Here is a 13,191-nt window from a genome sequence, read left to right as displayed (position 1 = left end):
GTAAGATCCAACAAATTCTCAATCAGGATGCTGTACATCTGCCAGACCCTGCCATCTTTAAGCCCCTCCTCAAATCACAGACTCCACCCCTGCTCTTACTCCTTCCCTAAGTGTTCCAGCAGCCATCCACACTGCATAGCATATTCCCCTGGGTCAGCCTCTCATGCTCACTGCCAGGAAGGCTGTCCTTCCAGGCTCCTGCCTTGCTTATGCCTTCTCCCCACATTAATCTCTGCTTGAATGTCACTTGCTAAGAGACTCTTCCCACGAAACAGCTCACCCTCTGCTAAATCTATGGTTCTCTATTCTGCTTTATTTTCCACAGTCACAACGTCATGCTGATAGCTTTTGAATTTAAATTTCTATTTCTTTTTTAAAGGTTATATGATGATAGAAACGTTTTTCTCTCCTGTCTGTTATTTCACTTAGACTCTGCAAGAGAGTCACAACAGCAGGAATTTGTTGGCATATGATCCCCGTTTCCAAAGCTATAGCTCTACTGATTGGTCAAAGGTCCTGGATATGTAGTGGTTGCTATGTGAGACCAACCAACCTATCAATCAACCTTCCTTCCTTCCTCTCTCCCTCCCTTCTGTCTTTCTTCAGTGGTGCTGGGCATCACATCAAGGGTCACTGTGCATGCCAGGCAAGCTTTGTACCACTAAGCTACCTTCCCAGCTGATGACTTTCTTAAATGGGAACCTGCATCAAATTCTAAACCCTGATAGCTACCGTCTGGGAACATCTCCAAATTCCATTGGACTCCTCTTCTGAGACTTAGACAAGTCCTTAGCCTAAGATCCAAGAATGTTCCTGGAAGGTGGAGTACAAGAGAGAATTAATAATAGAGGTGGGGAGAAAGAAAAAATTCCCTGTGTTCTTCGGCATATGTAGAACTTAGATTTAAGTCCATTTATTGTCTGTCTGTCTGTCTGTCTGTCTGTCTTTCTTTCTTTCCTTCTATCTGTCTATCTATCTATCTATCTATCTATCTATCTGTAACTGTCATCTGTCTGTCTATCTAACTACTATCATCTTTCTGTCCCTCTGTCTGTTTGCCTGTCTACCTATCATCTCTAATGACATGGAAACAGAGGGGTCTCTTTGGGGGAGGAGTAGGATGGGATAACAAGAAATAGAAAGGGTAGTGGGGAGTGATTACAAGCAAAATCTATGTATGAAGATACCATAAGAAACCCATTGTCCTATATGCTAACCAAATTAAAAAAAAAGACCACCATAATAAAGTAGAATTCCTCAGGGTCATTTAGCCAATACCCACACCCACTCCCCTGCCTCTGACACCTAAGGTTTCTCTCAGTATTTTTTATTCACGGGCTCTCCACACACTCATCTTGCTCATTCGTGACATGGGCATCCTCATCTTCCTTGTCCGCATTTAGAGATGATTTTGCTCATCTCTTAGAATCCTCTTGACCCTAGAGAAACAATCCTGGATCCCTCCTTGTCATTTCTCATGAGTGTCAGGTGTAATTCTCTTTAATCTCAAAGACCACGTATTAAACTACTGGGCTTGTATCCATTTCATGAGTTTTCACTGCTCCCTGCCTGACTCTCACATGTTCTATGCAGCAGGAAGTTACACAGGGGCTAAAGAATCTAGTCTCTCTAGTACAAAGCTGCAAAGCCAGAAAGAATAAAGGTGACGTAAAGGTAGATATCACTTGTTAGATTTGTCACATTAATTTTCAGTTGTTCCTGTGTGGACACTTTAATGAATAATACAAACAATTCAAATTGACATCATAAGCATCTTAAACAAAACTTGCTGTGTGTGCATGTCTATAAACATATATATATATATATGCATATAGGTATATATACATACCCACACACACATAGCTATGTGTCTTTCTGCCACACTGCTGATATGATTGTCGTATGTAGCCACCTCCTGACTCTATCACTGGCTCAAGGCTCAGATTTTTACCTGCAACATCAAACTCGATTTCCAGTGTGACTTTGCTCGTGATGGAAGAGTCTCGAAGGAGCTGATTGGCTTCCTCAAAGGTGCTGTCTTCTGTTGGGATTCCATTAATGGCCATGACTCTGTCTCCAATCTGCAGCACACCACATCTAGTTCAGAACCACATGTGAGAGGCAGTAATTAGAGGAAACAATCACGGGGTTGAACTCACCACCCTGCCTCATTTACTCTTTGCAGAATAGCATAAGCATTTGATCTTGTTGAGCTGCTGCAATTGGCACACATGTTAGGTCAACTGCAATGCCCTGCACTCTTGAATCCCATAGTTACAATTGTGGGCAAGGGGGTTCTTAAGCATCCCAGAGAATCAATTAATAACTCAAACTATGATAGTATGATAATCTGACCAGAATGAACAGATATTAAGATGAACGTACATTCCTGCAGTGCAGAGACATAACTTCAGTTGAAGTTTAGCCATTTTTTGAATAGATTTGTCTCCTTTATAATTAATATAGCCTCTAGTTTTCCAATGGACAAAATCTGCTAAATAAAATCTCTCGTGCTCATAATTCCTCCGAAACCTGATCAAGAACATAAAATTTTATCTTCAGAATGGAGACTACATTTTGCCTTTCCTACATTGAGCCCTGTTCCATAGTTTATTAGCTATTCACAAAGACCTGGTGTCAGAAATGCAGGGCAGAACGCCTTCTGGGGAACGAGTACCTCACCTCTCTGCTGGGCTGTCAGCTTCAATATAGGAAATCAGAGGTGGGGAGGAGAGAGTCTCTGTGGCAAACACGCTGCCCTGCAGTTGGATTCCAAAGCCAGTGACAGGATCAGCCGTCAGCACAACCTCTGTGGTTTCAGTGTGAACAACCTGTCCAGCCAATCCCACAGTGCTAGAAGCTAAAGACACTAGAGGAACAAACGGGAAGAAAGTGACTGTAGGTTCAAGCAGGTGTCAGCATTTCCAAAGTAGAGTATAAACAGAAGCTCATCGGCAATCGAGGGAGTTTAATGCTGGTCTTACAGCAAAAAAGTTGGGTTCCAGCTGAATGGGGTAAATGCATGCCCCAGTTTGTTGTGCTGGGGTCAGGACCTGGGTAGCCACTCCATGCCCCAACAACCATGAAGAGACTATGGGAAGAGCATAGCCTCAGGGTATGTCACCTAGTCTTCTCCCTCAGGCGGAACTGGGACAGTGCATCTGAGTCTTCTCACTTCAACCATATGTGATTGTGAACAAGGCAACCTTCTGTTTTGAGGAAACAATCCCTGTGATCCCCAGGGATGATGAGGCTACACTGGTCCCCAATCTTTCTCCAGTACTGAGGGGGAATGGTGAGTCATTCAACTTTTACGTAGTCCTCTTATCCCAAAATTTTGTTTCTCTGTTTTGTTCTGGCTTAGCCTCCACTCACCTGTTCCCTCCCATTTAATTACATCTCTGGCAATAGTGGAAGTCTTTAGCCATACATCTCCCTCTCTCTCATTTTCGTCTCCAGCTTTGATCCTGAAAGGACCACTCCATTTCCAGATGCCTTTCTTTGCTCTGCCCACAAGATTTGGCTTCTCGTGATTGAATATGCTGTCTGTCTGCAAGGGTCCTGTGCTTTTGGGTTCCCAAGCCAGGTGAGGAATGGGAGAGCATTTCTCAAACCCTGGACATCTTTCTGAGAGCATGGAAGGAGTGGGGCCTCTCCCCATCAGGTTTGAACCTACTAAACTCCATAGAGACAAAGGTTACATGATGATAAAGCCAGTTAGGCTCCTGTTATCTTGCCAGAGAAGTGGCTTCTCAGAGATCATGTGACTTGTCTGGTAATCTAGCTGCTATGCTTGGAACCCTCTATTCCCGTCCCCCACCACACCCCAGCACATCCTCCTTGTCCTTTTCCCTTCCCTCTCTCCCTGAACAGAGCTATATAATCTCAATAAATGAGTTGTCCTCTGGACTAGCCTCTGGGGTTCATTCATACTTGCTATACTCACTATGGCCATTCACACCACTGGAGACCCTGCTCTCCAGCTCCTTTGTATTCTGAGACTGTTGATAGAGGGCAGGGGACCCATAGTGCTGAAATGTCACTTTGTCCAAAATGGCTCTTTTAGCTTCCTACTTTAATTGAAGGATCTTTCTAACCCTCCTCCAACTGAAACTCATTTTCACTCTCCTGCAGGGGACAAGAGAGAGCTTTTTGATACTCTTCGCCCACTCACAACATGTTCCCTCCTCAAACTATTTTAAATTCCATATTCTGTTCTTTTGCAGCCTAGTCTGTACGTTTACTCCTTAGTTTCTCCTAATTCCCTTGTCTCCTTGTTGACATCACGTCTTTGTCTTCCCAGATCCTAGCTTTAACCCCTAGCTTTCCCTGCCCTTATCATGGTGACAAACTTCTGACATACTGCCTTTGCAGCTCTTCAGCTCTCTCAATGTCCTTTACTAGCAAATCCATTCTTCTTCAGCTCTCTGTCAATGCAGTCTGTGGCCACACCCCACCTTCCTTTAAAAGATTGCCAGGACTTTAATATTTGAATCTTCCTTTTTAATCATATCCTGTATTAGTGACTTTCCCAGCTCCTACAGTCGAAGTGGCATCTCTATTGAGCTTGTGGTACAATTTCCTATTGCTTTGAGGGCCTACAGCTTCTCACACAGTATTATATGCAATAGTCCTCTTTAAACCACAGACCTTTGTATTTTGAATACAAACAAAATGCTGGCTGAAATAAGGATGGGAGACCCTAAAGCTTTCCACAGCCTCAAGGGGAGAGCCTGGGGCTTGTAGTTGTAAGCCATCATCTCCCAGTTGACTTCCATTTCTATTTTTTTCTCTCCACTTTGTACTTGGAAGCCTGGGGACCACTTCAGTGAAGCATCTGTGACCATCAGAGATTGTTAAGCACTGCCTGATCCCCCAGGCTCTACACTTGGTACTCTTTGGTAATGCCCAGTCAACTCCCTTTCTGTTACTGAATTGTTAAAACCTACCAGAAAGAGAGCCAGCTCTAAATTCTGATTATATTCCACTGGGCCCTTCCAATTTAATTCCTTGAGGATCTATTTCAAATACCTCCAGCCTCTTAAGGGTCAAATGTCATTGCCTATGAGAATGAAAAGATTCAACCATTTAATGAGTGTTTCATAGATAAAATCCCTCCCAACCTCTTGATCTCTGTTCCATCAACTGCTCTCTCTCTTTCTGTTCCTTTCTCCTTCGTTTCCCATTTCAAGCATAAATCTTCCTTATGGTGCTTATTTTGAATCTTTAGTCTCATGTAGTCAGACTAGCTATCAACCCTGCTGAAGATAACGTTGAACTCCTGACTTTCCTAGGACTCCCACCACCCAAGCATTAGGATGACAGGCATGTGCTATCACAACCCTTTTTGATTTTCTCCACTTTCTAGCCTTTCTGGGATTATACACCATTGAGGACATCCCCCTTTTCTAAACTTTCCCACCCATTCTCCTAGCTTTTCTGACTTTGCTCTGAAGAATTGATCGCTGATTCTGACTCTGCTTCAAATTTGTCTTCTTTTATTCTTTGCTAAAACTACTCTCACTGATGCCTTTCTGATTGAAGAAAAATCAATGGCCTCATTCATTCCAACTCTATGCAGAGACCAGCTTTGGGAACATTGTAAATTGTTCCTTAGGTGTTGATGAAGATTTGATATTAATTTCTTACTGTAGCAGCCCCTGGCTGTACCTTCTCCACCTTCTGGTACATGAGGCTGGTCTTCAACCTCAGTTCTGTGCTCAGGTCTCTGAATCATGCCCTCACTGCCCCATATAACTTCTGTAGCATCCTCTCTCTCTGTCTTTGTATCTCTGTCCCTGTCTCTCTATCTGTCTCTTTCTGTCTATCTCTCCCTCTCATTTCAGTGATGAATTTTCTCACCAATGAGAATTTCTTCATCTACAGTCACATCTCGAAAGACTTCAAATTATTTTCCAAATTAGGGAAGTAATCTTGACTTTCTTATGTTGAAGAAAACACAATTCTGTTTCTCGTCTTTTGGTCTTGAAATATCAACGTGGCCTTTGACTCACTTCCCATTGTCTCAAATTGGTCAACTGACCAGTAACATTTGCTACTTTTACTTTCAACCTAATTTGGGATTTTATCTCAGTCATTCTAATACACACATATCTGGGTTCTTTCATGCTCAGAAACATGATTCCTTCTTTAATGAATTTTGTTCCAATATCACTTGTTTTCCTTTTGGAAGTCATAGTTCATTTCAGTGTACCACAGAGATAATCAGCAGTCATTCTTCACCCAAACTTTTCTGTCGTGGAGATCACTGGAACTGATAGCACATGGGAGGACAAGGTGGACCATTTGATTAAGAGAGGTAATAAAACATCGAAGAAACAAAACCCTTTTCCTTAGCAGGCCAGCATCATTCTTTACCAGCTGAGTTACCAGGTAACAAAACCTTCACTGTATATGGAAATGGAGTAGCCCTCAAGTCTACTCTGTGTAGATGGTAGATGGCTTAAAATTTACAACATGTGACTTGGGGCTAACACCTTAATTCTACACCATACTCTGCTGTTGATGACACAAAACCACTAGAAGATACAATTTTCTATCAGCGAAAGGTCTCTGAAACTGACTTCCAGGGGACCCAGAGATTATTGGGGGCAAGAAGTTTATATGGAGAATTACTTTATTGACACATGGACAAACAGACAACACCATGACAAGGGCTCTGAGCAGAGTTCAGATGCCAGCATCACAGGCAGACAGCCTGGCCTGGGATCTGAGGACTAGGTTCCCTTTTACAGCCCTCCTGAGAAAGAGGGAAGACTTCGATGTGGGACCCTGCAACTAGGTTCTCCTATTTCCCAGCAGGAGGCAGGGAAGAGGGTAGGGAATCAAGATGTGCAGTCATCTGTACCCACTTGACATAAATTCACCTCCCCAGGGTAGAAATCCACTTGAAAATCTGCTGGCTAGAGATTTGAGGGCTGTGCCCTGACCAATGCCTGTAGAAGGGTCAGGGTTGTAGCAGGTGCTGTGGTCTGAGCAGCATGCTGGTCTGGATGCTGAAGTTTACATTCAAGATCTAGAGAGCAGCTTTCCTTCCAGTAATCACCCAGAGGAGGACAGTGCTGGGTATCACCTCTGTGGAAGGTTATTCATGCTCACCTTTACGGATTTCAACAGCAGTGTTCTGTTTGAACCTTTCTATGGGTTCACAAAAGTACTTTCCTTCGTTTGAGATTTCAGCTTGATGCAGATATCTGGGACTACTTAACTAGAGCTAAAAAGTATGATTGGAGGCTAGAGAGATGGCTGAAGGACCTATGCTCACATCTAAGGCCCCCCCCCCATAGGATAGTTCATGACTACCTTTAAGTCAGTTCTAGGGGACCTGACAACCTCTTCTGGCCTCTGTAGGTACCTGCATGTTTATTCACTCAGTCACACACACATATACATAAAATAATAAACAATCACATCTTAAAAGACCCCTGTGTTTAGTTAGCAGCTTTTCATCACCATTAAGAAAGAACAAGGAGACCCTGGCTGTGGTGGTTTGAACATGCTTGGCCAAAGAATGGCACTGTTAGGAGGTGTGGCCTTGTTGGAAGAAGTGTGTCACTGTGGGGGTGAGATTTAAGATCCTCCTCTTATTCCTGGAAGACAGTCTTCTCCTAATGGCCTTCAGATGAAGATGTAGAACTCTCAGCTCCTCCTGCACCATGCCTGCCTGGATGCTGCCATGCTCTTGCCTTGATGATAATGAGCTGAACCTCTGAACCTGTAAGCCAGCCTCAATTAAATGATGCTCTTATTAACAGTTGCTTTGGTCATAGCGTCTGTTCACAGCAGTAAAACCCTAAGACACTGGCAGTAGTGGCACAAGCCTTTAATCCCAACACTAGGGAGGCAAGGGCAGGCAGATCTCTATGAGTTCAAGGCCAGCCTGGTCTGCAGAAGGAGTTCCAGGGCAGCCAGGGCTATACAGAGAAACTCTCTAGAACAACCAAAGAGGGAGGAGGAGGAAGAAGAGGAAGAGGAGGAGGAGGAGTGGCAGCTAAGACAAGTTGCACATTATTAGTAGCAGTTGGGTTACCTTAGACTAAATGATTAATTCCTCAAAGGAAGGATCTATTGTATCTGTTTTCACTCAGAGAAGATGGTTGGACAAATTTTTATTTGATGTTTGGTAATACATCCAATGAATGATTACAGAAAAAACTGATCTGTAACCCCTATCTGGAGACACATTGAGGTGCTCTAAGCTAACTAGGCTATTTAACTTAGCTTTGAAAATAATTTATGCATTATAGATTGATTTTTTAACTATAGGAGGTTATAGTGTATAGCTCAAATACATGATTAAATAAACAACTTGTAATTTTTCAATTAATTATGAAAGTCCTTTGACACACTGAGATCTATCCTTTCAAAAGAAAACTTTCATAGGCAGTTAGGTTACTCACATATGCTAAAGTATTAGAACAAATCACATTTGGAAAAAATAAATTATATAAACTTAAGGATCAAAAGCCAAAAGAACACAAAAAGTAACTAGTATAATGGCACAGAATAGCCTGCTTCATCAGTCAGTGTGCTAGCAGGAGAAAGAAAGGAGCCTTCTGTAGTTGGAGACCCCTGCATGCATTCTCTAGAAAGCATTCCAAATTCCCCCCACTCCTCTGAGTTTCCATTCACAAGGCTAGATCTGGTCACAGCTCTTTAAGTTTACAGCAGGCTTTAGCTATTTCAGTCTTTCCAAACATTAGGGAGGGTTGGAGAAGCCAAAGGTAGTCAATGACTCTTAAACTTTTTGCTTTTGAACATTTATTTTTAATGTGTTAATTATAGTGGCTGCGAACTTTATCATCAGATAGGAAAAACATTTAAGAAGTTTAGAGGGGGAAAAAAAGCCCAAGGCATTGTAAGGATAATGTGTTTTTGTTGTTCGAGACTTCTGCCTCACTGAAAAGCTGCAGGGTTGAGGATGGCCTGCTGTGGACCTGACACACTCTGAGTCACATGACCTGGGTTGAAATGGGGTAGGGTGGAGGGTGACCAGCTCCTTCTCCACAGAGAGCTGAGGGGGTGTTGGGCAGCATCTACATTGTCTCCTTTCTGACTCATGCAAGCTTACCATGAGCTGCATTTATCTTCTGTCCTTTTCTTAGGGGTGGGTGAGAAGCATGGTGGAAATTGTGAGGTTTCTTCATCTCCTTTTCAGTTCTTTTTGGTGTCATGTTCTCTAGAGGCAAGGGGTGGTGACTGAAGAAATGAAGGATATTCTGGGAGTGCCTCCTGGCTGCTAACTGCTATAATGTAGGTTGACTGGAACAGGCCGAGGTAGTAAGGGCACAGATAGATGTAGTGTGGAGGCATGCTGGTAGAACAGTAGGTGATGGGGTCTCAAAGAAACCTTAACCTTGGTTGCTGAAGAAGGTCCAGATCTGGTGGTGGGCAGGGCCCAAAAGATTCCAGAAACAGGACTGTGTTTCCTCTATGACATAGGTTGGAACTGTTCCTGGGCTCTGTGACTCCTCTTAAAGCCTAGAGTCACGGAGCTCACCACCCTCCTCACCTGGGAAACGAACACCAGACCTTCTCACAGTGTGTCCATGATGTACTTTTATAGACTCTGTATTTTCCCCTTTGGACAATGAGGGCTTTATGTGAGAGGATTTCTTTCTTTTTCTGGCAAAAATGTCCTTACTTCATCCTGGAAATACCTATAAGAAGTTTTTGTTCTTTTTTGTAAACTCTGGCCTCATCAACAATACAGCAGAGCCTTTTTATTATCTTTGTGGCTTTTGAGGTGACTCACCATCTGTTATTAGCCTTGTTACTATTGAAATGTAACTATTAGAAAGTGGACGGTGAATGATGGCCCAGAACAAAGACATAAATGAAGCAGGGAAAGAAGTCAGGGTGTATAATGAGGGTGGTCATGAAGTTTTATTTTCAGTTACTTGACACCTCTACATCTAAAATGACAGCATCAAGCAACAAAGCTTAATTTTCTTATTTTTTCCCCAAACTGGAATACTATAATTTTCCATGTATTTTAAGTGGGAATAAAAGTTCATACCAACTGGGTTCTACTGATGTGTTAGGATATGGAGCATCTGATTTCCTGAGACGTGTGTATGAACATCCCATTACATACATGTCATCGGAGCCTTAGTGGCTTTCATCTGCAGCAAAATGACCTGGAAACGTCTTACCCCAGGTCTCTGTTCCAGTTGGAAGATTGTGTGCAGATTCAGAAGAGAATGTATGAGTCAGCGAGGGGAAAGGCAGCCTTAGCTTGGTTCTCTCCGCCAAATCCAAGGTGTGCAAACATCAAGGCGACACAGATGTATTGGCCTTCATTCGTATTCACTAACGACCTGAGTACCCCAGCAAGCCTCACCTAACACAAACAAACGGTCAGCCTCCAGAGCAGAAATACAAACAATAATGAGTGGATTGTCATGGCTCCGTCCTGTAGAGGGATGGAACCTATTTGTCACGGATGGGCAGTGCACACGAAGACACCATACAAAATATCTCTATATACACATTCCAACTTTATGCCCTGGAGGCATTGTATGAAAAACTTGAGACTGATATTATAGCACAGTAAAACTGTTAAACCATGGTCCTGCCTCTTTAAGACTGTGGTCATGCTAGGAGGCCAGATCTTCGAGCCTGAATAAATGAGGTCTCCCTGTTGCTCTTTCTCTCCAATTGGTTGTCCAGTGCCAAGTGGGCTATTGCTATAATTATCCCCATGTTTAGCAAGGGTATACTAAGCTTATGATACTTGTTCAGGGTCCTGCAGCTAGAATATAATGCTGGGGTGGCAGACCTCCAGCACGTAGAGTCAGGCTCACAACTAGTTTGCTGCATATCTACAACTGGTCTCTGCCAAGATTAGTTTAGTCTACTCTAGCCTTAGTTAAAAAACAGATGGAAATCTAGATTTTTTAAAAAAATTATTCTAAGTTCATTCTTTCATTGAGATAATTTCAAATCATTGCCAATTTCAATTACTGAAGATGAAAAAAACCTTATGTTTGAGCACATGTTTTATTTTTAGTTGTGTGTGTGTGTGTGTGTGTGTCTGTCTGTCTGTCTGTCTGTCTTTCTGTCTGTCCACCTTTTCTAACAGGTGCCCCCAGATGTCAGAAGATGGCATAAAATTCCCTGGAACTGGAGTTACAGATGGCTTTGGGACACCTCACATGAAGACTTAGAATACAATGTGGACCCTCTTACAAGAGCAGGACACATCTTTAGCTGTTGACCTATATCATCAGCCCTGCTAAGCTTAACATTAAAAGGATGAGCAGGTCAAAAATTATATGTATGCCACTGGGGAATTAAAGATGCTGGCTGTGACTTGCATTGTGGTTTTCTTTGTAATGAGGCTTCATGTTCGACCACTTGAAGAAACTGCTTCCTATGGTGGGTGATCGCTGTTGTGCCCAGTATCGTACTGATGGACAATTAGTACCGAGAGATGTTCTCGGAATAAGAACTCTCTGGCATACAAACCAAAGAGCCGAAAGATCCAACAACCACTCTCTCTCTTCTCCGTATCCGCCTTCGCATTCATGGGTTTGGCATTATTGAAGTAACACACAGATGTTCCTCCACTTAACTCCCATGGTAGACATAGGAATATAGACCCAGCCATCTTTAGTTTCCTTATAGGAATCACAATCCCAGCCAACAAAAATATACAAGGCATGAAATACACTGTAACTACATCTGTCTAGAAATATGGGCATTTTCTCCTTTTATATATGATTAAGACGAAAGATGTCCAGCTTCTTCAACAGAGAAGGAAAAAAATTTAGGGACAACCTGTGTTTCTTCCTTATAGAAGTGCCCAGCCATTCTTTCCATATAAACTACACTAATTCAAAACAACGGGCAGCAGCATCTTCCTTGCCTTAATTGGTCTCCATATGCTTGGCTATCTAGCCCAGAAAATACTTTTAAGAATGAGTGTTTGTAGACTCTAAGATGTTTTTGTGAATTTTAGCATCCTTCTAAATTTTAAAATTCTGTAGTTCTTAAATGGACATACTACCAAACTGCCTTCTCACTACATCTCTCTATGCCCATATTCTAGCACAGTTCTCAGCCCATATCAGAGAAGTATCTTTGTGTGATAGATGGCAGCTAGTACAGAAACTCACAACTGCTAAAAGTGCAGAGAGTAAGTTTCTGTACATTTATATCAACCCCCCCACATACTCTACACTATACACACACACACACACACACACACACACACACACACACACACACACACACACACACACACACCAAGGCTCAGGGATCATCAGAGAAGAGAATAATATTGACTCTAGGAGCAAGAGGTTGGATCCTTGCAGCGAACCACTTCTTCCCAACATAACAGACAGACCGTTGCACACACAAACTCATAGTAATGATTCTGCACTAGACCCATACAAGATGAGGCTAGTCAGCATTCCATTGAGAATGTGGGAAGAGCACAGGAGCCTCCACTCCTAGCTAAGGAGCCTCCACTCCTAGCTAGGAAGCTATTGGCGTCTTTTAGAGAAGAGACAGTCTTATTTAAGGGTGTAGTCCCTGGAAGGCTAAGCATGTTCCAGGGGATGCTCCAGGCATAGATGTCAGCATCTCATGAAGCTGGGAGAGGAACGTGGGAGAATCTCAAAGTGGTAGGAAGGTAGGTGGGGAGGCTTGAATGACTGAAATATATTGTACACATATATGAGCTTTTAAAAGAATAAATATATAAATATATATTTTAAAAGCAAGAAATACTTGCAACAGAAGGAATCCTCAGTGCGATGGCATAAAGGCAACAGTAAGAAAAAGTCGGGGAATGACAATGTGAAAGGAAAGTTCAAACTTCATTCAAAACAAGGTCAAGAAATAGAATGTGAATTATATGATCATAAACAAATGTACAAGACTCATCCAAAGAGGAGTGGAGCTTGTACAAATTCTCTGCTTTAGAGGGAATAATATATGGAGAACAGATGTTTATGCCCGAAGCTACCCAGAGTAGAAAGGCACCTCAAAAGACTTTAAAAAGAGAAATGTTTTAAAAAGTTGTTACAGTCAAAGATGCAGGCACAAAGTTATAGGAAAAGGTAGTGTGAGCTAAATCCATATGTAAGCATTACCATACAGACGTGGGTTTCACTCATGCTCCTTAGCACAGAGCTACCAGCTACACGGCAACTCTCAAACTAC

General features: G+C 42.5%; 1 protein-coding gene across 23 annotated transcripts in view; it reads right to left on the bottom strand.

Moving 5' to 3' along the window:
* Nucleotides 1-13,191, bottom strand: part of Grip1 (glutamate receptor interacting protein 1) — a 657,377-nt gene that overhangs the window by 89,420 nt on the left and 554,766 nt on the right. For 18 of the 23 annotated variants that reach the window (XM_039079960.2, XM_039079965.2, XM_063264315.1 and 15 more), the window contains 2 exon segments: nucleotides 2,683-2,869; nucleotides 1,952-2,097 (listed from right to left, as the gene is read on the bottom strand). In XM_039079960.2, the coding sequence (XP_038935888.1) occupies nucleotides 1,952-2,097; nucleotides 2,683-2,869 (333 nt within the window). 23 annotated transcript variants of the gene reach the window in all.

This window comes from Rattus norvegicus, chromosome 7 (assembly GCF_036323735.1).
Source record: "Rattus norvegicus strain BN/NHsdMcwi chromosome 7, GRCr8, whole genome shotgun sequence".
In the NCBI taxonomy this organism is placed as follows: Eukaryota; Metazoa; Chordata; class Mammalia; order Rodentia; family Muridae; genus Rattus; species Rattus norvegicus.
This window is presented reverse-complemented; position numbering and strand designations above follow the sequence as displayed.